Consider the following 27612-nt stretch of genomic DNA (forward strand, 5'->3'; position numbering starts at 1 on the left):
CATCAATTCATTGACTACTTCGAAGGAGATTTCCAGGTCAATTCCGGATTTAAATTTCCCACAAAGCAGTGCCGAGCAGGTGGGCTAAGGGCTGCGGACTTTGGGGATGACAGTTTTACCTCGGGCTATACCCACCCCGATGTCTGTGCTGCATTGCAAAAAGCAGAGACCTAGGCTCTGAGGTGACCTGAATGTCTCCTCACTTCCAACCAACAACTGCAAGGTAAAAGAAACAAGGGAGAGTCTTCTTACCTTCAGTCTCCACAAAGGATATGGTGAGTCTGTATCCCTGTTGAAAAACCTCGTAGTCTTTGTCCCTGCACTTAACAAATACTCTGCTGGTAAGCCCTGTGTCTGTGAAATATAGCGAATCTGTAAGAGAAGGATGAGAGGTCACTGTTCATCCTGTGAAGATCTCTGGAGGTCTTCCCTGAAGGAGGGCAGGAGGCATTTAAAACAACAGAACAAAGAAAGAAAGAGAAAATGTAGCATGTAGCTAGACTTCACCAAAAAAACCAAGACCAGTGCAAGGAATGAGAAGAAAGAGAATTCCTGTGCAGAAATCCTCCGTTTATCACATACATCACTGGAAACTCACCCTTACGGTACGCTCCCACAAAGCCTGCAGATAAAGGGAGGAAAGTCCCTAGGTTTTAGAGGTCAAAGAGGAAGACCCACACAGAGATTTCAATGGGGTGTTTCACCGCTTCGCACCTTTTTATGTCACACTCTCCTCTCCAGGAGATAAGTTCAACAATTTGATGTTTGTGTTCTAACTTTGGCTGTTTTTTCCACCAGCTGAGCGCACAGCCTTTCCTAGGAGCAGTTTGAAGTTCAAAACAGAGGACTATGAAGTGACTATCTTTGAACTTAGATGAAATATACACTCAAATGAACTGACACCTTCATGGTATGTAAAGTACTTCATCTCTACTGCCTACATGACTTCATCTGTTTTGGGGTTACTTCCATGACTATGACCTCGCTGGCACTCACACAGCTAAAAGATGCTACACATGTGTTTCCAGGATCTCAGACTTCAATTTAGTTATTCAAAGGAGAAAGGGTCTGTGATTACACAATTAGAGACTGATCTCACACACGCCTGGGGTGCACAGGAAGCCTTAACTTTGGCATCTCCTGACTGCTGAATGTTTCTGCAAAACTGCAAACTCTGCAAAACTACTAAAAAAAGTCATCTACGCTAGAAAATTCTAGGGAACAATGGAAAGTGGTTTTGAAAGAAGAGACAGAGGGGGATAAAATAAATAAATAAAGGCATAAAAAGCAGACGTGGCTTCAGACTTCCAAGTTCTCAGGACCCAGTTCACTGAGCGCACTTTGCTTGACTCTGCAGCTCCTTAGGTCCATTGGAGCCTGCGCGCCTGAGAAGCACCAGGACCCTGCCTGCAGCCTGGCACCAGTGCTGCAGGGTGAGCTGGGCTGCGGTGAGGGGCCAGGATCAGTCCCTGCCCCTTTCCCAGCTCCCCAGGAGCCCTCACCATAATTCACTGAAGGAAGCTTTGAGCTGGGCAGTTAAGCCGGGCAGGTATGTACGGTGATTTCTTTTTCAGCTGTGTGTTTTATGGCTTTTGTGGGGTGAGGAGAAAGAAATCTACTCTTCATGCCTGGTATCTGATTTCTAAATGCTTGTAAGTTTTTCAGCTCCCTCTGATTTACTTTGGAGTCACTAATGGCCCTGCTCCTCACTGCCGTTTATTTCCCCTGATAAATTTCACCTTTAAAGCTCTGACTGAAAAATACTAGTTACATCAAAGAAACATTTGCATATATGAAAAACTTATTTATTTATTTATTACCCTGCTCTTTTTTTTTTTTTAATTTTCTAAAAGAAAAAAAGACCCTTTTCAGGCCGCATTTGCAGAAAGCTAAGATCACCCCGAAGAAGACTATGGGAATGGAAAGTGTTCTGCAGCCCTGGCTCTAGCAGCCACTGCGCTATCAGTTTTAGAACTACAAAAGGAGCAAAAAAGCCTATAGGGAGAGAAGCACGACAGCTTATATTAACTGGAAACCTACACCACTGTGAACGTTCTCCTTCTTGTCACTGCGTTTAATATGCACCCTTGTAAAAGGGATTATGAAACGCAGCAGAGATCATGCAGTTTCTTCTAACAAATAAACCTCTATTCAGTCCTTGCTGTTACAGCAGAGAAAGGGTGCCTGTTCTGCTCAGTGAGGAGACACAAACACAGAGCTCTCCAGTCAACAGCACTGTTGACTCTTGATTGAGATTTCACTTTGGCAGTCAGGACTTAAAAGCCAGCGTACTAAACAGCACACTGGTTACCTAGAATAAGTACCCCAGGTGGATAATGAAAAAGTTGACCTGGGAGGGTGAGAAACACCTGTTAGCAAAACAGAAGAAGTTGGTATCTGTTCATGCTGACAAAAGATGGGGGAAACATCCATGCACTTACCAGCATCTAGGGCAGTATCCATACCCACCTGATCATACTCTGAAGCTCCTGGGTACAACGGCCAGCCCAAGAACAGCTCTGCAATGACACATCCCAACGACCACATATCGATTGCTTCACAAAACGGTAAACCAAGGATGATTTCAGGGGCTCTGCAAAGGAAGACATCAGAAAACATCAGCAACAGGAGCGGATCCGCTCAGCTGGTGTGGGGAGGCCCGTGCAGAGTGCAATGCTCACGAAGCTGCCTGCTGCCAACAAGTGTCACTGCTCCTATGGAGCTGAGGGCTCCACGGACCACCGGCAAAGTATCTGCTAATCAAACATGAGTTGGTGAATATTTATCCTTGTAGAAGTGTCCTCTGGCAGTATTTAGTCAAGAGACAGCACTACATTTCACAGCAGTTTGCAGAGGAGAGAACTACCATTATTTTCATTTGGCAGGTGGAAAAATGAAGCACAAAACAAACATCATGCGTCCAAGGCCACCCAATTAAGGCCCCCACTCAAGGCTCTTGGGCCCAGCTCACTATCCTGTGGAGGAACTGTGCAGACTCCCTGTGGTGAAGCATCCTCCATTCACACAGCTCGGTGGGCTTCACAAACAGCCAGACATTAAATAATCATTACAGGATTGGTATAAAAGGATTACTGAGTTTTTAAACAAATGGATGTAACTATAAAGCAGAGAAATAATATAATTAGATCTATTAGACCTAAGCCTTTTCCTCAGGAGGAAGTAGCCAAGAAGCCTTCACTTCCCAGTCTGTCCCAGGCACCTGATTAGATTTCCTCTTCCCTTCTAGGCCAAACAGCCAAAATGCAGTGGCACTCCTGCTATGCATTTACTGCTGGCTTCAGGAGATGCCACTGAGGCACCTCTGCTCAGCGAGTTTCAGGATTAGCCTTGCTGAGGGAGTAGAGAAAAAGGTAAAAGCCTTGCATTGGCTCTCCAGGAGGATCCTTGGATGGGGTGCGGAGGAGACGCCCAGATAAGCAAGACCAGTCTCAGCTCAGACTGCCAGAGGACCTTAAGGTAAGGGTCATTTCACTTTTCAGCCAGGTAGAAGTCCAATCTTAGCCAGGTACAGTGCAGTCAATGGAAGACACACATCCCCCCCCAAGGTGGATTTGTCCTACTGTCTTGGGATGGTTTGAATCTTTCTTCTCTGAGACTAAACAAGCTCCCTAAACTCCAGTGGCCAAGGTGAGACAAGACGAATCCTCCCCTTAGCACACCAAATGCTTTGTGTTTCAAAAACAACTTCTATGTGGAAGAATCAAAAGTACCTTACAAATACTGAAAACCTTATACAAAACCCACCTCCACACACAAAGACCTTCCTTCCTTTCCCTACCTCAGCCCAGACTTCCACATGCAATTAAGTGCCATAGTTTCTATTTCACACAGGGATCACCTAAGGCTTTCTCTCCTGCTCTTCTTGCAGATCTTGCAACACTACTAAAGCCCCAGCTTATGAAGTCAGGTGATGTACAACAGAAAGAATAACTTACTTTCCCATATTCCTCTAAATATAAAAAAAAAAAACCAACAACCAGAAGACAGATAAAAGAAAGAAACATAAATTATTTTAAAACTTTCATAGTTTTAAAAATAGCCTTGGGATTTCTCAGGCCCTGATGCATATTTTGGGAATGCCTGGGGTTGACTATTGAGCAAATCAAGTGCCATCATCCAAGGCTAGAAATAGGGCCCATGGTTCCCAGTTTCCATCTGTCATCAGGATAAGATCTGACACTAGTGAGATCATACTGAGGATTACCAATTGCAGTGGAAAATATTATGTTTTAATCACACCATTGCATAGTCATGTGAAGACAAGTCTTTAGCCAAGAAACCAAGCAAAATGGGTAATTTTTTCCAAAGAAATAAGCAAAGGCCCTGTAGCAAGAATCCATGCCCCATCTTCAGTCCACAAACTTCCCAATTTTGGGTTGACTGGTAATGACTAAAGCCCAAAACTATCTGTTCTCAAACCAGCAGTGCAGAATGTAAAAATTACAGGAAATTCTAGGATTTCAAGGTTAGGATACTTTGGTCCATTCCAACAAAAACATGCCAGAAACTTAAAAAGCAGCTACCTTTAGCCCTTCTAGCTTCACCTATGCTTGTTCTTATACCCCACTGTTCTTCAGCCCATTGTGACAACCTTTTTATTCTAGCATCAATCTCTCCTTAGGAACAAGGGGTTAATTTTCCTCCTTTCCTCCCCATTCCGTCACTACTCAACACCTAGACAAAATGCAGAGAGAAAAAGACAGCTATGGTGACCTGAATCTCATTACTATGTAAATCCTGCATTCAAAGCCATCTGCCTCTCCCTGTCTGCCTTCCACATTGTGAACGAAATGTCCCTGGTCACTAATGAGAGCTCAGCCACGCATCGCCTGAACTTCAAATCCCTCCCACTAACTCAAGTGGAGGGAGCGAAGGGGTGGACTATCAGTGGGATATTCCCAACGTGATTTTGTGTAGAAACGTCCCTGTTCATAAAAATCACTTCCACTGCTGTCATATGCAGCACGCACCTCCTTCCCTCCCGCCCCACGCTTATGCTGCCAACACCTCCAGACCCCTGTAAGAAGGGATGACCTAGAATTTGAGGTTAAAATTTTAATTTTTTTTTTTTCTCATGAGTCTTCGGCTGTCCAGCACATTTTTCTTAAAGCTCCAGCTTCTGGAGTGCAGCACTTAGGAGAGAATTTCTTTTTCACACACCAAAGAAGTTTTGTACCTCCACTGTTGGGAAGAAAAGCACAAAAGTAGTGTCCGTACCATTTAAACACATACAAGGCAACTAAACAGAACACCATTCATTATATTAAACCAGACCTATCGCTGCAGGGAGGGGAGGTGGTGAGATAGCTTTATTTTATTTTACTTTTTTGAAAGCTGGTATTCGCATTACTCAATCAAGCCTAAACATTAGTTGCAATCTTTGTCTGTTCAGCCCCAAACAGATGATAATTTTCGAACAGCGATGAAAACCCCTGCGAGAAGGAGGCCAGAATGAAGTGATATGGTGCCCTACGTACACCACAGCCAGCATTTGCTGTGGCTTTCTCCCAGCCCTGCCTTCGCATCATGACTGCAATTTTTCCATGGAAAGGGAGTGGTCCTAAGACAAAAAGATCTTGTTAACTTAATTAGGCAGTCATTAAGACACCACAAGAATGACAGGTATCGGACACCACACCAGCTTCCAGATTTTCAGCTAGCAGACACCTCCCGTTTGCTGCGCAAAAGAGAGCTGGAGTCACCTGAGGAGGAGCAGCGGTCTGCCTGCCTGCTGACACTCTGCTAAAGGCCAATGCCAAGCATTTTGGTGGAGGATGCTACAAGTTCTGTAATGAAACAACTCGTCCACTGATAAAATGCCTTCTGAACCTCTATTGGGTGGAAATTGTTCTGTATGCTCAGTTATGGATGCATAGATCCTTCTGTATACAGACCTACATCTAACACATGGAACTCCTCTTTTTCTTAATATAAACATGTCAATTTTTCAAGACAAGGTGAGATCTTGACTTCAATCACATGCTGTGGCATGGAGTTCCACAGGCAAACCTTCTGCCTTCAATAGCATCTTAACTCAAGTTTTTTAAAACCTGATTTTCCTTCATCAGGTTTAAATTTGTCACCTCTCACTTCATGTTCACATGGCTTGGCCTAGGGGTGAAGACGGAAGTGCTTGAATAACCTTTCTTTTAGCACAAGCTATTTTTATCTCTCTGCCCTGTTCTCCCTTGTTTGCAGCAGCTTCTGGCTTCTCAGTCTTCCATCCCATGGATGCTTCAATTCACTCCCACTGCCTGGCCCTACAACTCCTCTTCCTGACATGACTTCTTGGAGACAGGCTGAACAGACCTAGAAACAGTTAAACATGAGGATATTCCCAAGACTTATTTTACACTATTTGCAGAATACTTTCGTGTTCCAGTCTTCCCTGAGCCTAATATTTTGTTTGCTTTTGGAGTGACATGAGGTATTTCGGCAGATGTTTTATCTGAGAGATCCTCTGAGACACACAGTCCTTTCTCCAGAGGAGCTGCAGTTAATTTAGGACATAGAATTATGTAGAAATAGTTCAGTTTTCCTCTTCCAATGTTTACTGTCTTTCAGGACTCTGCTGATCTGCCATAATGTAGTCTGTAATCTAGATAAAGGCCCTTAAATGTTCCTCATTCTTTTCGCAGCCTCACCTAAGCAAGTCTGTGGTATCTGCACACTTAAGCACCTCACTGCTAATCCACCACTTTTTATAGATAATACATCAAATAACTGGTCCTAAAATGTGCATGCAGGCCACTCCATAACTGACCCTTTTATTCCTAAAAGCACTGCGATTTAGCTCAGCTGCTCCAAGAATGGTGTGATTCTCTTTTCCAATGGGAAGGAAAACATTTCCATGTCTTAGCCAGTTCTTATGTGGGATTTCTCCGTTCTGCAGCTGGTAATACTATGAAACAGGGGAAAATACCCTGTTAAAGTCCGCACATCAGAGTACTGCAATTATAAATCAGAAAGACGATTCACGTGATGGCAGGACTTCCCAGAACAGCACTGAGATCTTCAGCAGCTCTCTCCACAGCTGCACAGGGAAGTGTCTTCTGCCCCGGTATTACTGCTTTTAACACAGACTCACCAAGCCTTTCGACTGTGGTGGGGATCTTGTTTGAAACCACGCTAAGGCAGCATGTTGCCAGATACCTTGGTACATGCAGGAACGTCCCCATTTCAGCTCTCCACCAGTTTTTTGGCTGTGCATCTGCAGCCCCTCGGCACAGTAATTCCAGCCTCTGGTATGAGACACATGGAGGGAAAACAGAAAACTCTGCCCTCCTGTCCTTCCTCTCCTGCGAGCTGCCTTTGACATCTCCCAGTGAAAGGCACTCCCCTCCTGTACACGCAGGCACAACCTGCTCTACAGCTCACACAGATCTTGCCAGCATAGACCAAAGATTTGGAAACTGCTCACCATCAACCTAGGAGAGACCGAAGAGCCCACCCAGAAGCCTATACCTCCAGGAGAGAAGCAACCAGTCCATGCCTGCTCCACACATCTCCTACCCCTTTCTCAGACCAGATTACTCCCTTGGACAGCACAGAGTGACCTGCTCCTTGGCTCGGCGCTGGGTCCAGAAAGTCCCCCATCACCTTGGAGCCCAGCTTCAATGTGCCCACGTATAGCAGAGAGCTGCCAGCGCTGGGTGCTGGCGACACAGGACATAAGTCCCCATGCTGGCAGCGCCCACAAGTCCCCAGAGGCAGAAGTGCCATCTCGTCATTTGCTTGCACCTCACATATGACCCCGTCCTGTTTTCAGGCCTGCTGCTGGCAGAGTATTTACTTTAGCAACCCTGCTTTGTGGCAGGGTAATTTCATTGTCTGGTGTTTCTGTCAGGAAAATTAATTACCAGTCTAGCTTGCTGGCTTTTTCACCCACACATCACAGGACATTAAAAACAAATGCCAAAAAAATTCATTTCCACAGACTTGGATTCAGAGAGCTGGGCTCTTTGTGAATTTTAAAACTCCCCTGCAAACTACCCTCCTTGGGGATAATTTACCACCTCTGGTAGGGTCCTGTGGCCGAGCGTGATTGTCTCAGCAGAGTCCTTCACGGACAAGTATACATAGCAGACAAAAATATAACTTAAAACTTGATACTTGCTGGCACCTTGAGCAGAGAGTGTGCCTGCTTCTTGCCTTTGAGGTGATGCTTCTAAAAGAAGGCTGTGGGCAGCTGCAGGCAGTGCAGACAGACCTACAGTGATGCTGTCTGCTGTGTCGATATACACACCTCCTGTCGTCCTCTACCTGTTAGTCTCAGCTGCCAAAGCCTGAACTTCAGGAAGCAGTAGCTTTCACATCTCCATTCAGAAAGCCCTGGACAGAGGCAGAGAGGCAGGAGCCCAATCCCTTGGCCCAAGTAGGTATGCACTGACAGGCTGCACACCCAGGGCTACGCACCAAGATACCTCCTGTGAGGAGGAGGAACTGCATCCTTCACATGTCTTACAAAGGGGGTTTTATTTAAATGATGGGGTTCCATCCTCCTCTCAGCTGAACCCTTTTTCTTTGGCATCTTTATGGTCTCTTTCTCATACCTGCTCACTTGATCCTTTTGTATTTTGCAGAGTTATCCACTTTTTATTGCCATATACTGTAGCATGTAGAGTACCCTTAGCTCTTAGTTAATGGAGATGAAGACTATACAGCACCTTTTTTTGTCCCTCTGTATCTCTCAGACCCCAAATCACTTCTTAAGTGCCAGGCTGTAAAAGGAGACAGGCTCATATTCTGGGAGTAAAAGGTTATAGTTGCTATTTCCCTCACCCCTCCACCTCTCCACTTGCACAGACACCTGGAAGGGATGCAGATATCTAATACCAATGACCCCCAGACTCAAGGCCTTCCTCTGCTCCACAGCTGGACAGCTGCAGACTTCCCATGTGTGAAAAAGCCAGCCATCAAGACCAGAGCTCAACACCTACAAGCACCAACAGCTCCTGCTCACTCCCTCCCTTCCCCATCCCATGCAGTGGGCAGGAGAGCAGCTCCAGACCCCAGCAGGGCTGCTCCCAGCTGGGGAGAGCCGTGCTCACCCTCATTGCTGGCTTCGCTGTGGGACCTCTACATTTTTCGTGCATCCCCAAGCATGGGATTTTGATCGGATGCTCAGCTGAAGCCCATACAGAAGTGCTACAGCTCTGCAGACCGCTCGCTAGGGCCTCAAGAACTGCCAGGAACTCCGGACTGTGTTGGGAAGCATCAATCCAGCAGAATTGCAAGAAGGGACAGCCCTCGGAGTCAGGACTCATCCCAGAACATGCAGGCACACCATGCCTTTCAGATTCCAGCATAAAGTTCAAATCCTGGAGAGTTTAGTCATCACAGGGATATTCATGAGGGAGGGAAAGGGCCATTGAAGAACATCACCCAATCTATCAGAGTATGCTGTTTACCCACAAAGATGTTTTGGTTTGAGTTGTAAGGAAGGACGGTGCCTCTAAAGGGCCTACTAACACGCTCCCTATTTCATAGGTCAAACATAGCTACATGTGGTTTCTGGAAAGGACTGTGGGTGTAGCCAAAGCCATTTCCAGGGCTGTCAGACCACCAGCACAACCACCACTAGAGGGTAGCTCCAACAGTGCATTGCTCACATTGCCCTTGCCCATCCCTCAAGATTAGTTTGCAACACATCAAAAAATATCTCTATCAGCTCAGAGGACTGGAAGCTGGATCCACTCAGCCTTCGGTGATGGTTTATGTTACAGGACATAAATATAAACTGGAGGCTGATAACAAGTGAGGTACCTCAGGGGTTTATCCTGGAATTGGTCTTGTTTAACATCTTTATCACTGGCCTGGGGGAGGAGGCAGAGTGCACTCTCATCCAGTTTATGGGTGACTCCAAACTGGAGCGACCTGGTGATGTGCTTGAGAGCAGGGCTGCCACCCAGAGGGACCTGGATGGGCAGGAGGCATGCACCAATGGGGACCCTCTGAAATACAGCCAGGATAAATGCAGAGTCCTGCCCCTGGGAAGGATGAGCCCTGGTGACAACTGGGGAACTGCTCAGCGAGAAAGGCCATTAGCACCTTAACTTAGGGGGCAGTGGGCTGAAACGAGGACCCTGTAGCAGCTGGACCAACGGCTTCCCTGGAGCAGGGCCAGCAGACTGAGGAACATGATGACCCACCTCCAGCCACACCTGTGAAACCACATCTGGATACCATCTTCAGCCTGCGGCCCCCAGTGCATGGGCAAACTGAAGCAACCTCAGCAGGGGGAGAGACAGCCATGGGGGACCTGACAGCAGCCTGCCTCCTTCTCCACCACATGGAGGAGATGATGCCAGACCCTTTGGTCAGGTGGGCTGCAGAAAGCGGAGATGATAAGACATAAACTGAAAGAGGGAAGGTTCCCACTGGGGACAGGAAAATACCTCCACTGTGCAGATAATGAACCCCTGGCACAGGCCACCCTGAGAGGCTGTGCAGTCGCCATCCTTGGAGGCGTTTAAGATCTGACAAGACAAAGTCCTGACCTTGATCTCACAGCTGTCCCTACCTTGAGAAACAGGTTGGGCTAAATGACCTCCAGAGGTGCCCTCCCACCTAAGCTACTGTATGGTGCGGTAACTATATGCTTGTCAATAGGAAGGTCACCACAACCCTCCTACATCCAGGCAGAACCCTACATAGCTGGGAGTGTTTCAGGCAGCACAGATGCAGGTCCCAGGGTGTTTTTTTTAGCAAGTGTATACACAGTGTTCTATCTGTCTTTTAAAAACAGAGAGCAAGGTACACAAGAATTACTTCTGGACTTGATTGGCATAATTATTGAACAAGCCTCAGGAGCCTATCATTACTAAGGGTATTTAATAGCAAATAAATCATAGAAGCAGACTAAACTACCCGTCCCTTGACACCACTCATGTTCCACCAGGGTGCTGACTGGGAAGGGTGAAAATACTCCAAAGGATGGTGTCAGAGGCTGACAGAGCTGGCCCTGACCCTGGGAAGTCACCCGCTCCCCTCCCTGCCCTGATTATCGGGCCATCCATGCCTATGTCACTCCTGGCAAGTGTTCAGCCAGCTTGTCTTACAAACCTCCCATGGTAGAGTGTCAAACTTTTCTGTGCCCCGAAGGACCTCACCCCTTTTAATTCTAAGGAATAATACAGCTGTGCATAGCTGACTTTATGTCATGCTTAATTACAACTTGTTGTCAATCTGGCATCTCCGTAACACATATGGAAAAACATAACTTAATACATCTCACTTGACTTTGCCTATACCCATCTTCCTGCCAGGCTGTACCTCCTCCCTGTGGCCTCAACACATATTCAGTACCTATAGCCTTGTCTCTTTTTCTCTCCTGCTTACCTCTGTCTCCTTTTTCTGTCTTGTCTATTCTGCTCTCTTCCTGCACTTATTGTGGATGAAGAGAGAGGTGGACATCACCAACAGGGAGGCTGAAACTCCCTGCCTCCATGGAGGGGATGCACACTGCGCGCCTGCAAACACAGCCCTGTGCTGCTATGGGGACAAGCTCAGCAAGCACAGATTGTGTGCACCCATTTTAAAAATGGGGTTTCACACAGACACACACCAGGCACCCCAGTGCGATCCTGACACTTGCTGTGACCGTCAGCATGAGGCTCTTTGGAAAAGCAATTTCCATGGGTTAATCCTGGAAGAGCTTCAAGCAAAGCACACTAAGCGTACCCCAAGCACTTGCCATCGCTACGTACCTTTCTTGGGATTAAGAAAGCCAGATTCAGCCACGAACAAAGCCTGGGTTTAAATGGGGAGAGAGGGGTCCCTGCCGGGAGGCTCTGCACCACTCTGTTCTCCTATATACACTGCACATACACATTCCATTTAGGCTAGGGCCTGAAAGAAAACCTCCTGCTCTCTTCAGCAAGAGTGTGTGAGCAAATGACTGAAGCCCTGAGCTGGTGAAGGCAGCGCAGCTGTTTGTGGAAAGAAGACAAAAGATTTAGAAACAGTTGCTTTTTTTCCCCCTCTCCCATGTCAGGCTGTTTACAGAAACCAAGGGATGAAATTTTGCAGACAAAAACACTGAGAGCAGCCTGTCAGTCTCAGAGGGAGGGAGGGAGGGAGAGAGAGGGAGAGGAGCGTAGGCTTCTTTCAGGATTATGGATCATTGCTAAATTGCTCTATCAATTATTAAACCCATCACTCAAAGCACAGTAACCAAAATACAGCAGATAAAGCCTTTCTCAACCACTCTCTACCAGCTGCTCTCCTCCTCCTAAAGCCAGAGGGGAATGAAAATTCCCGTAGTTTATATTTTATAAACATCATTTTCCTTGTGCCTTGAAAATAAAGGCTTTTTCGGACAAGGTACAGTAGAACCAAGCCCAAGGCAGGAATATATTAAAGGAGGACTCACCCTTTTGATTAACAAACCCAAGGAATAAAACAAAATCTCTCCAATCAATATGATTTCTTAGCACTGACAGGTTAAAACATTTGTCTGTGGATAAATGAAGAGGCAGGCCCCAGCCATTAATCGCTGTTAGTTGCTATTTGCCTTTGCCGCTGGGTGGATCCAAGATCAACAGCAGGGTGAGCATGGTCCCAGGAAAGGATGGGACATGGCCAAGTGGCATTTGGTCTGGCCAGTGACTCTGTGGAGAGAGCAACTGCAAATGCATCCAGGATGAGGGAGGAAGCCCTGGGTGGGCAGTGCCAACAGGGAACCACACAGGGAGGAGGACCAGGCCCTGACATCCAGCCGGAAAGTGTTCCACGTGACTGCTGATGTCTGAATGGACATGGGTTTTTAGCAGCAGTATATGCACTTGCCAGAGGCTGTGGCTCCAGTTCAGCAAAACCCTTTACCATATGCATCACCTAAAGCAAACAGGTGCCCAAGACCCGGCAAGGGCACTGGATGGAGCTGAAGTTAAGCATACATGTAAGTGCTTTGCTGAATCTGCTAGCAAGTCCTTGTTGCACTTGAGCTGGAAATCTTAGGAGGCAAGAAAAACTATTAAACCAAATAATGGAAAAGAAAGCCAGGTCTTGGGTCAGCCAAGAGACATACTAAGCTTGTCCCAGCCAGAAGTGCATCTTCGTACATCCCTGAAGGAAGCCCTACTGGCCTGATCACAGTCATGCTCATCTCTTTGGACTCAGAAATGCAGGACTCCATAAACTTCAGAGGATGTGCACAGTGCTGAGCACCACGACCATTGCCCCGGGGTCATCAGCTCCACACTGACCCAGAAGAGCAGAAACATGCACAGGGGGTGATGCAACAACAGCTACATTCAGCACAGTGTGACCTCTGGTTGTTCTCCGAAACAAAGGGTAATGCATGGAGGGGGGAGAGCTGGGGCTTTCCCAGGTTATGGAAGAAATCAGAGAATAGGAAAATCATAATTTGAAAACAAAAGCCCTATCCATGCCAGGCAGTGAATGGATGAGCCGCAACGTATTGGGTGCAGAGATCCCCCGAAGGAGGCATCTGATCAAGAGGGGAAGAATGCCAATTATGTGCTCCCATTCATGCACCGCAATGAAAGCATAATTCTGACTCCGCTTTCTGACCCGCAGTATGCAAATCCAAGCTGTTCTCGCTTCCCTCAGAGCCAAATGTCCACCAATGCCAGAGCTGGCTCTAACTTTTTGTTTTCCTTTTCAAATCTATTGTTTTCACTGTTGAATATTTAAGATGTTTTGTTGTTGCTGTCGCATTTCTTTGGAAATGAAATAATAATTAAAAAAATCCCAAAGCACACACAGACAGACAAGAGTTGACTTCTCATCTCCAATGGCCTTCCATTCTGCCATGCTCAGCTCCATCCCAAGCCCTTATCATTCCAGCCCAGAGCCCTGCCACGTATTGGCCAAGTGAAGCTCCTCACGTCTGATCTGTAACATTCCCCGAGACTTTTGTTCACAGCAAATACTGCAAGTTGTACCAAGCTGCATGGTGGTTTTATGGGATTAGCCCGAATACTGAACCAACTGTCAATATAAGGCTCCAAAGAATTTCTAGCCCTGGAAAACATGGATATGAACCAGACTTAGGCCATGACCCTAAGATTGGCTTCATAGAACAAGTAGCAGGTCTGAGGCTAAAAGTATCAAATTACTGCAGCCTACCTTTATTTTTTTTTTCTTTTAATCATGTCTACTGGCTTTTTTTTTTAATTAGAAAAAGACAAAGACAAAAATAAAGTACTTATCCTGCCTGTTCCTTGGAGAAAGGAGCATTGCCCTTTACTTATCTGTGAAGAGCCATGCAGATTTAATATTATTATTAGTAGCAACTATTTGTATTTCTGTAGCACGCGGAAGTCCTGGCGGAGAGCAGAGCCCCATAATGCTAGATGCTAAAACAAGACGTGCTAAGGGACTGTGTCTGCTCCAGAGAATTGATGATCTAAGGCGATGTGTGGTGACAGGGGAACAGACTGGTGGAGCAGTTCACCCAAGATCATACAGAGAGAACGTAGCAAAGCCAAGAAAAGAAACGGGGTCCTTGCGAACAGTGTGCTATATTAGACCACAACATCTATTTACGATATTTGAGAATAGCAATATTAATACACAGATTCAAAGACCCTTTCCAAAGAGATGGGTATTACTGAGGTAAGCCAGTATTTTGAGGTGAAATGACCTGTAGATGTCACCCAACAGGACAATAGTCATGTCGGGAATAGTTCACAAAACCCAAGACCCACTTTAATGTCCTGCTTGCTGAGTGGCAGCATCCTGCCTATGCTGTGAGGGCCTGCCTGGTCTACAAACAGGTTCTAGGAAAAGCCTGGGAATGCCTGTCAACCCTCACATGGACGTACACATGGCTGGGAATAGCAGGGGCACCCTGGAGCTGCCCCAGTAGGCTATTCCTGCTGCAGAATGTTGAAAATTTCCACCTTCAACTCAAGCCCTACTTGAATCAACACAGCCCGCGGAGCGAGTGACAACAGTCCCCTGTATGAGCAGCAGGGCACAGCACTGCAGAAAAACATTCCTCTTCCACAGAATTGCAGAAACACAAATCCACCCTGAATTTAATTTGTTTTTATTGTATTTATATTAGGGCTAACATCTGGAAGGGTTAAGTAGGGCCCTACTGTACTAGGTGCTGTAAAAAACTGTAAGAAAACAGTCCCTGCCCTAAAAGACTTGCAACCTAATTTGGGATCCCTCATCACTCTGGAAATAGAAACTCTTGGACTTGCTGCTCAGCATCTGCTAAGTGGGATCTGTAACCAAGCCTGTACAAAACACAGTCCCTGACCCACTGGGGGGACCACTGACAGTCTGGATCCTGCAGTCAATGGGGACAAGATAGAGCACATGGATGTAAGCAGCCCCACTGGGAAGCCCGAGCTACCAGTATTCCATTGTCAGTTACGTAAGGAGTACAACGAAGTACGGCTTAAGCATACCTGCAGGAAGGACAAAGAATCATCACTAAAATCTCAAGCTGCTGATAACACACGGCTACCCTGAAGAAGCCAGCACACAAACACCCTCCAGCACGCATCGTGTCAGTGTGGACCTTGAGTGCCCAAGGCTCTCAAGCACAAACCCGAACACTGAAGGGTAACTGGGTACCGCCTGCTCCTCACAGAAGACCAGGCCCTGGGCACGGTGATGGTGGTGAGCAGCACCCCGAGGGCTCGCTGGGACCAGCGCCTTGTCTGCAGCGAGTGGGGCCCTGCTCCCCTCACACCACACCTCCAATGCCAGTTCCCCTAGTTCCTGCCCCTCCCTCGCACTCCTCCTGCTGTCCCCACCAGCCCCTGCTCCACTCCCAAACTCTGCTCAGCTCACCTGCTTGCTTCAAACACCAGTCTATTTCCTCCTGAGATCCCCTCCTTCCCCAGCTCTCCTCCTAGGTTACAACCCTTCCTGTCTGAATGCCCACTGGTCCAGTGCCTACAGAGCAATGGGATGGACAGGGCAAGCCCAAAACGCTATCTCTGGAGTGGTGCTTTCTGTGAATGCCCTCTGCTCCCACCAATACCTTATCTCACATGGGGATGGGAGCTGCCACATTTTAAGGCCAAAGACTGCAATTCCCTGATTGTCCAGACATGGAAGAGAGCCCTTGCAGCTGTTAGCAGAGGAACTACTCTGACTTTAACCTTTAGTGCCACATACCTTACTGGAGCTGGACAGAAAGCCAGAATACAAGCAAGAACGCATGCATGGTGTGCAAATAGTCCCAAAGGAACCACGATGTTTGTGGGGAGACAGGCAACGCTTCAGAAGGAAGACTTTTAAAATGAAAAGTCTGCAAAGTTAAGTTCATTCTCTATTTAAACCCATCATATGGAAAATTCAATTGTTCTCCAACGCATCTCTGTACCAAATCAGGAGACTAAATTCAATCATTAAAGTGTGAAGCTGATGAATTTAAATCCATAGTAAGTGCAAATTTCAACACAATTTTAAGTAAGGAGTCGCTCCCAACACCTTCATAACATGTCAACACATAGTCATATATTTGTTTCTGGGACTCTTCAAATGTCTCCTTTTACAGTTTAATTTTTTTCTTGCCAAAACAAATTCTTAAAGCTATCTTGATGTTCTGAAAAAATATAAACATTTCCCGCATGTTAAAAATCTTAGGTGGCCATGACAGAAATCTTGGAGAGACAAAACTTGCATAAAAAAACATCAAACAAAACAAACTTTTCCTTCTCTTCACCATACACAAGGGGAATTTGGACTGATTCCCGACTGAAGAATTTTAACTTCTAATTCGTCCTTGGATTGCACTGCAGTATGGATGTAATTTCTTAATTTGACTGTTTTGCAAGTAGCCAGTACTGTCCTTGTAAAGGGCAAAGAAATCCCCATATATCAGGAATGCTTTTGGCCGAGAGGAAGTTTAGTAATTACTCCAGAGAAAGAAATAAAACAATCAAAAGTACTTCCCAGGACATGAAGGCAAAGATCCTCCCTTTCTTGAAAGAAAGGGCTCTCTTATGTATACATTCATATCTTCAATTATCATGAACTGCCTGTAATCATTTAGCTCTCTGCTGAGTCAACTGCAGGGTTCAAGAACACTTCCTGGCATTCTTCGCATTTTTTCACATGTTGCAATTTTATCTGGTGTATATCATATGCTTCCCCCCAAAACGCCTGAACTGAACAGTCTCCCTTCTGACAGAGGAGTTTGGGCTTCATAAACTTGTCCGCAGCTCTCAGAAACCTCATTACTTGAGGGCTGCATTAGAAATTACTGAAAATGGAGCAAGTTTGGCTTTGACTGGTAAAACCACCGTACATTCAAGCAGCAGACGATGCAAATGGACCAACACCTCCCCTTAAAGACACTTTCATCTAGGCCTGTGCCACAGTTATAAGCCCATGAATTTATCGCTCCAACATCTTGGAGCTTCTCCGTCCCTCCACCAAACACCTTAGTGTACATCTTCGGTTTTGTTACCTCCTTTACTGCACCGTTCCCCACCTCTACACCCATAGCTCCCCTGACACCTATTTTAGTTGTGAAAAGTGGTCTTTTTGGTTTAAGTGGGACCACGACGGAGTTGGTGCCATTGTCTGCACCGTGATGGGCAGGCAGCCTCCAGCTGGGCAGGGGGAGGATGGAAAGGTACCTGCACGAGGTGCACCTCATTACGTGCCATATGATTTACTACCAACACACGGCAACATTTAGGGCGCAGTAATAAGGCGGTACATGAGTGCTTTACCAACAAACAAGATGGGGAGGGGAATAACTGTATTTCCGCTGTTATTCTAAGGGAAGGTTCACCAAAAGGTTAGTGAGAAAACAATGTAGGCCATCGATCATGGGGACAGCTAACCTAGAAAGGTTACCGCATGTTCCTGCCTCATTTTTCACATCTATAATTACCTCAATGCTTCTCCTCACATCCCACCCATCACCAAGCACCAAACGCAAACCACCACTGCTTTATTAATTATGTATTTTGTTTACCCTCATTGTCACCGCCCTGCAACATGCCATTGTGTCTGAAGGATTAAGTGACACAACTTCTGCAATCCCCGCAGGGTGGCATGGCCAGGGAAAGGCAGCTTGAGGACTTTTCTGCCCTTCCTTCACCCGACATAAGAAGCTGCCACCTCTCAGTGGAGGTTGAGGTGGGATAGAGGTAGGAGGGATGCGGGTCTTTACATCCACCATGTGAGACAAAGAAGCAAGGTAGGGGCACGCGAGGGAAGACCGTTTCCATTCATGAAAGGCTCTGATTTGCTTTCGGCTCTTCATCCAACTGAAACAAAACGCCAATATTGCTGAACATACTTAGCACCTCCTAAAGCGCAATCCTACTCCGAACAGTGCTTGTCTAAAAACAGCAACACCAGGCTCCTTGTTTACTGCGTCTCCCTGATGCCTAATCTGAATTTCTCAGTTTAAAAGAAGAATTACTTTTTTTTTTTTTTTTTTTTTCCCCGTCTACCAGTCCGGCAAACCCAGCTGAGGCTTTGAGAGCTACTCTGGACTCATTTCTTGCACATTTATGCATGCAGACATGGGCAGCCAAATTAGAGTTATGCAGAGATGGGCAGGGGAAGTGTAAGGCAATGATGTGAAGACAATGAATTTGCAGGGAACTCAGTATGTTTCTACTCAAAGTATAGCATCACGTTTCTGATGCAAGGAAGCCTGAGGGTCTTTTTTATTATTTTTTACTATTTTTTTTTGCTTTGGGGAAACCTAAAATAGCTTCCTTTGAGAACCTGTGCTCTGTAATCACCATTTCTTTCTTCTGCAGTATTTCTTGATCCAGGCTTTTCAGTTGTAGAATAGTAGTAAATATGTATAAAATAAGGAAAACTGCTGCTGCAGCAACAACAGTGAGAAATACTTTAAGCCCTAGATCCAAGAACTATTTTCTGTTCTTGCTTTTTTCTATCCCATCAGAAGTTATAATTAATTCATGCTCTAACAATACTAAAATCATTATTTTCTAATCATAACCATATCTGGAACAGAACTCCATGTTGATGCAAAGTGGAAGAGAAAAAAAATTGCTGACAAGAGCGAAAAGCTTGCGTGACAAAAGTCATGCACAGTTATATGCATGTCCTGTTTTGGACCCCAGCAAAGTTCACACCCACTGAACGCTCTGGAAAAGCCAGTACGAGTAGTCTCAAGAGGAAATAAAACACAGAATTTCTCTTGAGAAAGAAACCGAAAAAGGTGAGAGCTTTTGCAGAGCCTCTGAGGCTGCTGAGCTCTGAGATGCTCACCTCAGGACCCTGATAGAAAAGCTAGGCACAGGTAGGATCCAGAAAAAACAAGGAGCTGTAGGCCTGCTTTGCATTGGCAAGGAAAATCCAAAGCACAGCACCTGCTACCCTCTGAGGCTGGCTAACTCTATCAAATATAACAATGCTCAACCACACCAAAATAACACGTTTCCAAATGTTTGTGAAGAGGTCAAAAAATAAAAATAAAAATCACAGAGAGTCAGCCCATCCCTAAAGCTTTATTTCTGAGTTGGATCCACAACAGACAGTGGAGAGGATGCTGAAAAAACCCACAATGGATAACAATGGACATTGGTTCCCATGTCCCAGAGGTGCCGTGCAAAATCTCTCTTTCTCCACACACTTCAAGAGCCAAACCCTTTCTCAGCCAGACTCCCCACTCCTGATGCCTGTGAGCACATCCTGCACTCAGATGAGGCTTCCCTCAGCCAAGCCCTCAGGAAAGCAGCACGGGATGGCTGTAACAGCGACCTGCCATCTTCGGTGTTGACCATGTGTAATGGTTTAGCCCCTGCTGGGGTCTGAGACCATGCGGCCGCTGCCCCTCCCCCACAAAGGGAGTGAAATACAAAGCCCCGGTCTGAGATAAGGACAGGTTTAACACAGCAGTGCAATAGCAACACAACAAACAGCAACAATAAGAATAACAGTGATAACAATGAACAGAGCAAAGTATATCTACCAATACAGGAGTGAGAGGATCAGATGTATAAAACCACGCGCCCCGCGCCAGGATGTGACGCGCCAGGATGTGACGTCTGCATGGTATCTGAATAACCCAGCTAGAGCTCCCCCCCGCACTGCTGGGGAAACTTAACCCTATCCTGGTTAAACCAGGACACCATGGAACAGATGTTCCAGCTACAGGCACCTCCAGTTCAGCTCTCACCCTCCTCTTTATAGTTCCTCTCTCCACTCAATGGGGTATCTGATTACTGAACCCCTGTGGTGCTCCACACCAAATCCCTGTGGCTAGAGGTGATCCTGGCACCTCTGCCAGGCCTGGCTGGTGGCTGAGATCAAGGGAAAACCCACCATGAACACTGGCTTTTTGCACTGATGCCCGTCCTGCACACAATCAAGACAGGGGTGGCTCCTGACCAGAAGTCAGAGCTACCATCCGTACAAAACCTGGATCAGGCTGGGGAAGAGCAGCCAGAGATCATTTGAAACCAACAGAGTAAAAGCCACCGACAGCCACTGAGGGCCATGCTCTGTGTCCTCCTCCCATCCACACCCACTGTGCTGACTTCTCCAGAGTCACGCCTGGTTTATAGTTATCTTCTTTCATCCAACAGCGAGGCCCTGTGTCAGCACAGTGCGCGTCCTCCCCTGAATCCACGAGGCAGTGTTCACTGGTCACATCAGCAGTAGGACTGACACTTGGGTGCAGTTTGCTGTACCAAGGGGGAGAAGAACTGGACCAGGAGATGTCTAAAAGCTTCTGGTTTTGACAATGCCCAAAAGATCCTCAGGGACATCAAGAGAACAGGAAGAGCCCTTATTGTGTTTTCAAGGTAATTTATGAGAAAATTTGAGCATCTCATGTGTGATTTTAAAGATCTAAAATTGAATGATGGGAATTTTCTTCCCCTCCTGATTAAGCCAATTTACAGTTTTTTCAGGTTGATGGTTTACCCATAAGTTGGGGCATATCTGTTGGGGGACATCTCTTGGTTGTTCCTTTGAATTCTATTGTTTATTTATTTGCTACAGAAACAAAGGACAAACAACAACATGGTACAGAGCCACATGTTCTGGAGTGGAGCAACAGCCACAGGCCCTCCAGGATTGAAATGGGCCCTCTGAGGATCCATCTCACTCACTTTTAGAAAAATCCTGGCTTTTCCACTCTTCCTTGAAGCAGCAAACTAGATGAGGGAAGGATTAATTAGCTGATGTCTGTAAAGCCCTTTGAAGATGAAAAGTGTTATTTTTATTTTCAAGTCTCACCAAAGGAAAAAAAAAATTAAAAAAAGAAAAGGCCAGAGAAAGACTTCTGCTGTTTCCTACAGACGGGGGTCTCGGGATTGAGCAGTAGTACAGTGACACTCCTCCAACAGTATATATTAACTGGCAAGCTGACACTGCAGCCCTTCCCCTGGGGCATGCATTAACAGGGTCTCTGCCCAGCTGCCTATTTTCATGAAACATGTAGAACTCAATACCACTGAGACCTCTCCCCCTGCATCAAATACGCTTGAATTCGTCCACCGGATTCAAAAGTTAAGGGGAACACAGCAGCAGTGTGATCACACACATCTCATTTCCTTAGAAAAGCAGCCCAAAAGCAAATGAAGGTGGCCGCGGAATACAGATGCAGAATGCCTGGCTACCCAGAACCCAGGCGGGCTATTTTTTCCTGAAGTGTAAATTACAGAACTGATTTATCTTTTTTTAAACACTTTTCACCTAGTGTTGGAATTTCTGTATGCACCTTTTATTTTTTTGCAGTTTTTTTGCCTTTTTTGGGGTTTTTTTGTTTTTTACTCCCCGTGTTCTTGGCATCACGAGGATGCACTACAAGGATCGCCCGGCAGCTGGAGAGCAACAAGCAGCTTACAGGTGGGTGCCCTGCTCTAGGAAGACAAAAATAGCAAGAAGACAGACAGGATTGCAACTTATTAGCAAAGCTGTGCTTAACACCTAAATCAAGGATGACAACAAGCTGTTACAGGTCAGGCCTGAAGTGAGCTGGCAACCCAGAAGGGGAAGACTAATATGTGCAACCCATTACAGCTTCTTCAACTCCGTGATCTCATCAAAAACCTCATGACCACCAAAAATAAACAGGATGCTAGCTTTGAATTATCCTGTTAGATAACATCTAAATATTCATCTTAATGATGATGCCTAATGTCCAGCTCCAGGTATGTTCGTTTCTCCATGACCAGGACTAGCAGCATCTGTCCTAAGCCTGCTTTCACCTGAGTTCCCTTCCCTGCTCTCAGCTCAGCAAGGCACAGCGCGCAAGATCTGTGAGGTCCTGCATAAAAACAGCCATCTGGTGAAGGGGCAGGAAGAACCAGTTAAAAACAGAGTAGCTCCACCATATGGAGAAAATAATTCAGTTGGGCAGTGTAGGAAGAAGCAAACCCTATTATAATAATTGTGTTGCCAAGTGATGTTGCAGACTTGTTTTTCCCCTCACGGCTTCTGCACTGATTAAGAACAAAGCTTCCCCCATGACGTGGCACCATCCTCACAGCAAGATCAAACCGCTCCCCTAAGTGACTTGTGGGATTACCAGGTTACCACCAAAATGTCTCTGTGCTCAGTTCACGCTGTAGGCAGGAGCGCTGCACCTCTCCGCCACCTTGCTTATTCTTCTACTCCGAGTTGAAACACCAAGACTTTGGGAAATGGTGATCCAGTTCAGCTGGACGGCGCTCCAAGGAAAGCAGACTCAGAATTAGCACAGGAGGTAATTACACTAGTGCAAGCTCAGGTTTGAAACACTTCTGGCCCACCATACGCAAGGACAGGCAATGCAATCCTGCTTGGGGCTAAGGCACCTCTCCTCCTCAACACATCAATTCTCGTCCTCCTGTACTCCCTCATATATCTGGGAGAGAGCAACCTGATAAAACCCCAATTATAAACAGATCTTTCTAGAACAGCTCCCCTTCTTCTTCAGACATTTCTGGGCTGTTGATAAAAATGTACCAGGTGTGAAAGCTCCAGAAGTACTCCTTACCCTGCAGAGTGAAGGCAACCCCTCTGTGGAGATCACACTAATCAGCTCCCCCACAGGAGCCATTATTAGTTGGGCTCCCAGGGTCCTCCAATCAGATTATCACCCCTAAGAGCTAACTACGTGCAAAAGGATGAGTCTCCTCAGGTCCTGCCCAGGCTCTCCTGGTCACAGTGGTGTGTCCCTCTTGGGAACCTGGCAGGCAAGGGATCCGCTTCTCCTGCTGCTCCCTGCCCACTCGCCATGCAGACTACCAGGTAGCCCCCCAGACAGCCGTGTAAAATAAGGTTGCTAGCACCATTACCTTGGTCAGTATGTGCTGCTGCTGAGCCCTGCATGCGAGGTGGAACAGATGCCCAGGCCGGGCTAACTCTGGGGCAAATATGGATCTGGATGTTAAGCACAGCCTCCATGTTGAATGATGGCAGGTAACCCCAACACTCCACCTCTGAGGACATACCCTTCTACTGACCCATTTGTTACAGGCATGCTCTTTCAGGTAAGAGCAGCTCAGGTCCAAGTTCAAGGCTCTAGCTTTCTGTTGGTAAAGAACTTGCTCTTTCCCCCTTTTTCCTTTGTTTCCCCTCTCCCCTTCCTCCCTCTCATCCATTCCCATGCTGTGGCTTTCTACTGGGCTACATTTATTTCCAGACATGCATGGTTGTAACCAGAGAGATCTCCTTGCATGAGCAGCCTCTCAAGCTTCCAGCTGAAGGTGGACAAACCCCCTAATGTCTCCAGAGGCGTGGAAGGCAGAGCGGGAAGCACACCCTCTTGCTGCAGACATCATTCCCAGGCAAGCGAAATCCCAGTCTGAGGCCAGTTAACTTATTAGTCATTAATTCTGGATAAAAGGAAATTTATTTGCATGGCCCTGCTTAGACAAGACTGAAATCTTAACTTGCCCCTCCCCCTTCCCCTGCTCTCCTGTAATAACTTATTAATATTGTATGCCAGCACAAGCCGACATGCAAATAGAGCTCTATGCAAATACGGCTCAACGCAAAGACAGCTGCCCTTAGTTCAGTGCCTTAGTGCAACTCCAGAGGAATAGCCAGGGGATAAAATCATATAGATGATAGAGAAAGGATGACTTAACTTCCAAATTTGCAGGGAGAAAGCCGTGTGTGCACATCTGTCAGAGCAGAGTTTACCAAGTTTCATCAAGCAGATAAGGTAGTTAATACTCTGCTAATTAGAGGCTGCAGTGTTCTTTTTGGGACACCGAGAGGATTGCCCTCCTAAGTGTCTAAGGCTCTGTCTTGCAAAACCTACTTCTAAAGTGGACTTAAAAGTGCAACTCTGCTCAGTAATGGCAGTACTGTCAACTTTCCTGTCCACTGTTTCTTTCTACTTCCACATCAGTAACGCTTAGTTTCTAGACAGAAACCTTTTCACAGGTTCTCCCTGAAGCACAGTCCTGCAAACAACAGCCCTGAATTTGAAAGTCAGTCACTTCCATTCTTTTCCAAGCACGGCTACCAGCATTGCATTAACTGCTGCTGGCAATCAACAGGTCCGCAGGTATAAGGCTGATGAGGGGCAGAAGTATTTCTGCTGAGAGTTTTGAAGAGATACCTAACAGAATGAAAATTGTACCTTGACGCATATGCTGTCTGGCCCCTTGGAGCAGGGTCTAGGTCAAGGATGTTCACAAGAGCTGCTGATAACTACCCTACTTGCCTGCAAGCAGAATGAACTTCCATTCGACTCTAGCTGTGAGAAGCAAGCCAGCAGGTCAGCCGTTAGGGTGTGGGTGGTATCAGAAAGACCCAAGCACTTTGTATTTCCATAGACACAGCTGTTGGACTTTCAGAAACTTTAGTATACCCAGGTAAGGCAAGCGCGGTTTATTAATTCCACTTTATAGCTGGGAAGACTAAGAGATGCAGCAGAAAAATAATTTAGACAACTTCACACAAGCAAACAAGAAAATAAGTTCCTTTGTCCCAACCTTATGTGTTAGACACAAGACCAACTCTAGATACAGGTGCCAAGTTTATTAGTAATACATATCACTGCAATTGGTGACCTTGCATTCAGAAATATTTCTTGGCTGTGAAGGACAGCTGAGAACGCATTAAGGTCACTTGGAGCACTTTTTGAGAACGAGCAGTCCAAGGAATGTCATTTTTGTTGAAGAACTATTTGGAAATGAGGTTCCCATCTGGAAAGCTCATCTGCTAGAAGTGACAAAGGAACAAGGGCATCTGTCTTGCCCAATAAATACAGAAACAACACGTCCCTGCTCTTAGCACAGGAGCCATGAGTCTCCAAGGAGCTGGAGTTCAGGAAAGAATTAAAGCCCAAGACTGAAAAGGAGCACCTTGCACCCCTCACCGGCACCTCTTCCACCCAACACCACTTCAGCAGCGAGCCCAGGGGAAGGAATAAGGCTTCTTTCTGGATTCAGCAAGGGAAAAGGTGACATCCAGAAGGAATGCAGGCAACCTCTCTTTTTCCTCAAACAAAGCTACTGGACCATATTTTAAAAGTTCTCTCTGTGTGCTGCTTCTATGCGATGGTTTTTAGATGTTATGCAAATGTCAACCTCAAAATAAGGGAGAGAGGGAGGCTACAAAACAATGTAACACCTGATATCTTCACAAAGCAATGTCCTCTCTTTGGTAATCTTTGATTCAAGTCCAAGATGTTGCTCTTAACTGTACTCTGTGCTATTATCCCATATACTGCTCTTTATTACAGATAATGTTATAGATCCACACCTGCTGCACCTGGTAGTGCTTTTATTTGGAAATAACCACGGGCAGACACCTGGCATGTAGCAACACATCAGAAAGGGCCTCAATGATTTTTTTTTTTTTTTTAAATTTCAGCGTGGCTACTCTTTTAACACTCTTCCTTCTTTATGTAACTGGGAAAGGGCTGAGGTGAGAAGGATCCCACACAGAAAAAGAGCTGGCTTGCAATGCAGAAGAATGAAAGCACTGCTAGGAAAATGAGAAGACAGCTGGCTTCCACAAAGGGTGCCAGACCTCATGTCTAAAATTAAAGAATCTCATGTTCTAAGGAAAGCACCTAGTCTCGCCCTTAAGTAGAAAATTAAAAAGCAAGAACTGGAGTACACCATGTGATTATTAGTGCCCTATAAATACCTTACACAGGCTGGGAGCTAGATTAAATCCTACGCATGTCAGTAGTACCTGACAGGCTTTATTTTTCAGTGGTTTGTTTCAAGGCCTGTGCGAATGGAGTTCAAAAAATGGTTGGGTCAGCAGCCAGGAGCTGGACTCACCTTACAGAAACAGTCACTTTGGGTAGCACGGTTGCGCAGCCCTGGAGGCACCAAAGATCAAGAGAGTCATGAGGTTGGCTTAGCCCTTTACCTAGATATGATTTCTCCAGGTCATGTAAAAGGAAAAAGAAAAAGGAGAGCGGGCATTTCACCCCTGCTTCGACACCAGCCATGCTACCATGCTTCCCACCTTCCCTGTCTACTTCCCCAGCACAAGCCTAACTGTTCTTGATCGGAGGCAGACACCCTGATTAACAGAGATGAGTAACAAAGCAGGTACCAATACAGGCAACTTCTGCACAGCTCTAGGCCAGCATCAACAGCTTGTACCATCTGCAGACCTGGAGTCCCACCTCCACGGGAGGCATGGGGAAGCACACCCCCAGCCTGTCTTGGCTGTTGTGGAGGCTTTGGTCTCCAGGTACATCTCCTTCTGGTGGCACTGCTCGTTTAACCAGTCTCTGCCCCGAACCCCAGGTCCCACCCCTGCACTTTCCCTTAGGACAAGATGCTGCAAATGCTCACCGGGTTAGGCGGTGAGGAACCAACTCTGACTCACCAGAGGTAAGATAGGGAGATGGAGGCAGCACTGCTCAGGCAGCCGCTGTCACCAAAGGGCACATATGTGAGCATGCCCCAAGAAGACAACTGCTCCCTTGGTGAGCTCATGACCAAGCTATCACACACAGGTATGTAAAAACCAAGCCAGAGCAATGAGTAGAGTGATGGAGATCTAAGTGGGAGAATACACTGCTGGCCCACAACTTGTTTTTCCTACGCCTCTGGCAGCGCAGTGTCTTTCAGGTGGTGCTTGGTGGTTTGGACATTAATCACAGATGAAGGGTATTTTCTCTCACATAAAAGCAGAAATCCCCCAGAAGACAGTCTGCTGGTGCCGCCACTGTGACTCACCAGGTGCCTGAAGGAGGGGCTCCAGAGGCATGCACCTCATAAGGGATCACGGACTTTACACTGTCGCCCATCCTCGCCTGTGGAGCTGCCAGGGAGACGAGCTTTGCTTTTCATATGAACGCACAGTAAATTAATCTCTTTCTTTTAAGAAGGAAGGGGGAAATTGCATCACCTTCTCAGTTTCCCAGCACTTGAATCCTGAATGTGTTTCCCACCAACACCACAAGCAAAGTGTCTCACATCCAGAAAGCAGAGAACAGCACAGAAAGGGAAACAGAGAATTTACCGCTCCCGATCAGGTAACAAATATGGGGGGGAAAGGTCCCTGGTAAACAGTCAGAAGGACTCAGGAGAAAAATCTCTTATTTTTTACCAACCTATTTCTAGCTCGCTTGTATTTAGGGACAAAAAAAATAAATTCATCGTCATTGAAGTAATTTTGAAAAAATTAGTTTTGCATCAACTCCTCTTGCATCACTTTTGTGCTGGCTGAGGAGTCCACATACTACTT

The 27612-nt window shown here is 46.3% G+C and overlaps 1 protein-coding gene across 8 annotated transcripts in view; it reads right to left on the minus strand.

Moving 5' to 3' along the window:
• The window catches only part of HIPK2 (homeodomain interacting protein kinase 2), a 145024-nt gene that overhangs the window by 42957 nt on the left and 74455 nt on the right, over positions 1-27612 (minus strand). For all 8 annotated transcript variants that reach the window (XM_074871837.1, XM_074871832.1, XM_074871838.1 and 5 more), the window contains exons 3-4: positions 2470-2593; positions 253-372 (exon numbers count right to left, since the gene is read on the minus strand). In XM_074871837.1, coding sequence (XP_074727938.1) covers positions 253-372; positions 2470-2593 — 244 coding nt within the window. The remainder of the gene's footprint in view (positions 1-252; positions 373-2469; positions 2594-27612) is intronic.

The sequence above is a fragment of the Strix uralensis genome, chromosome 5, assembly GCF_047716275.1.
Source record: "Strix uralensis isolate ZFMK-TIS-50842 chromosome 5, bStrUra1, whole genome shotgun sequence".
Classification (NCBI taxonomy): Eukaryota; Metazoa; Chordata; class Aves; order Strigiformes; family Strigidae; genus Strix; species Strix uralensis.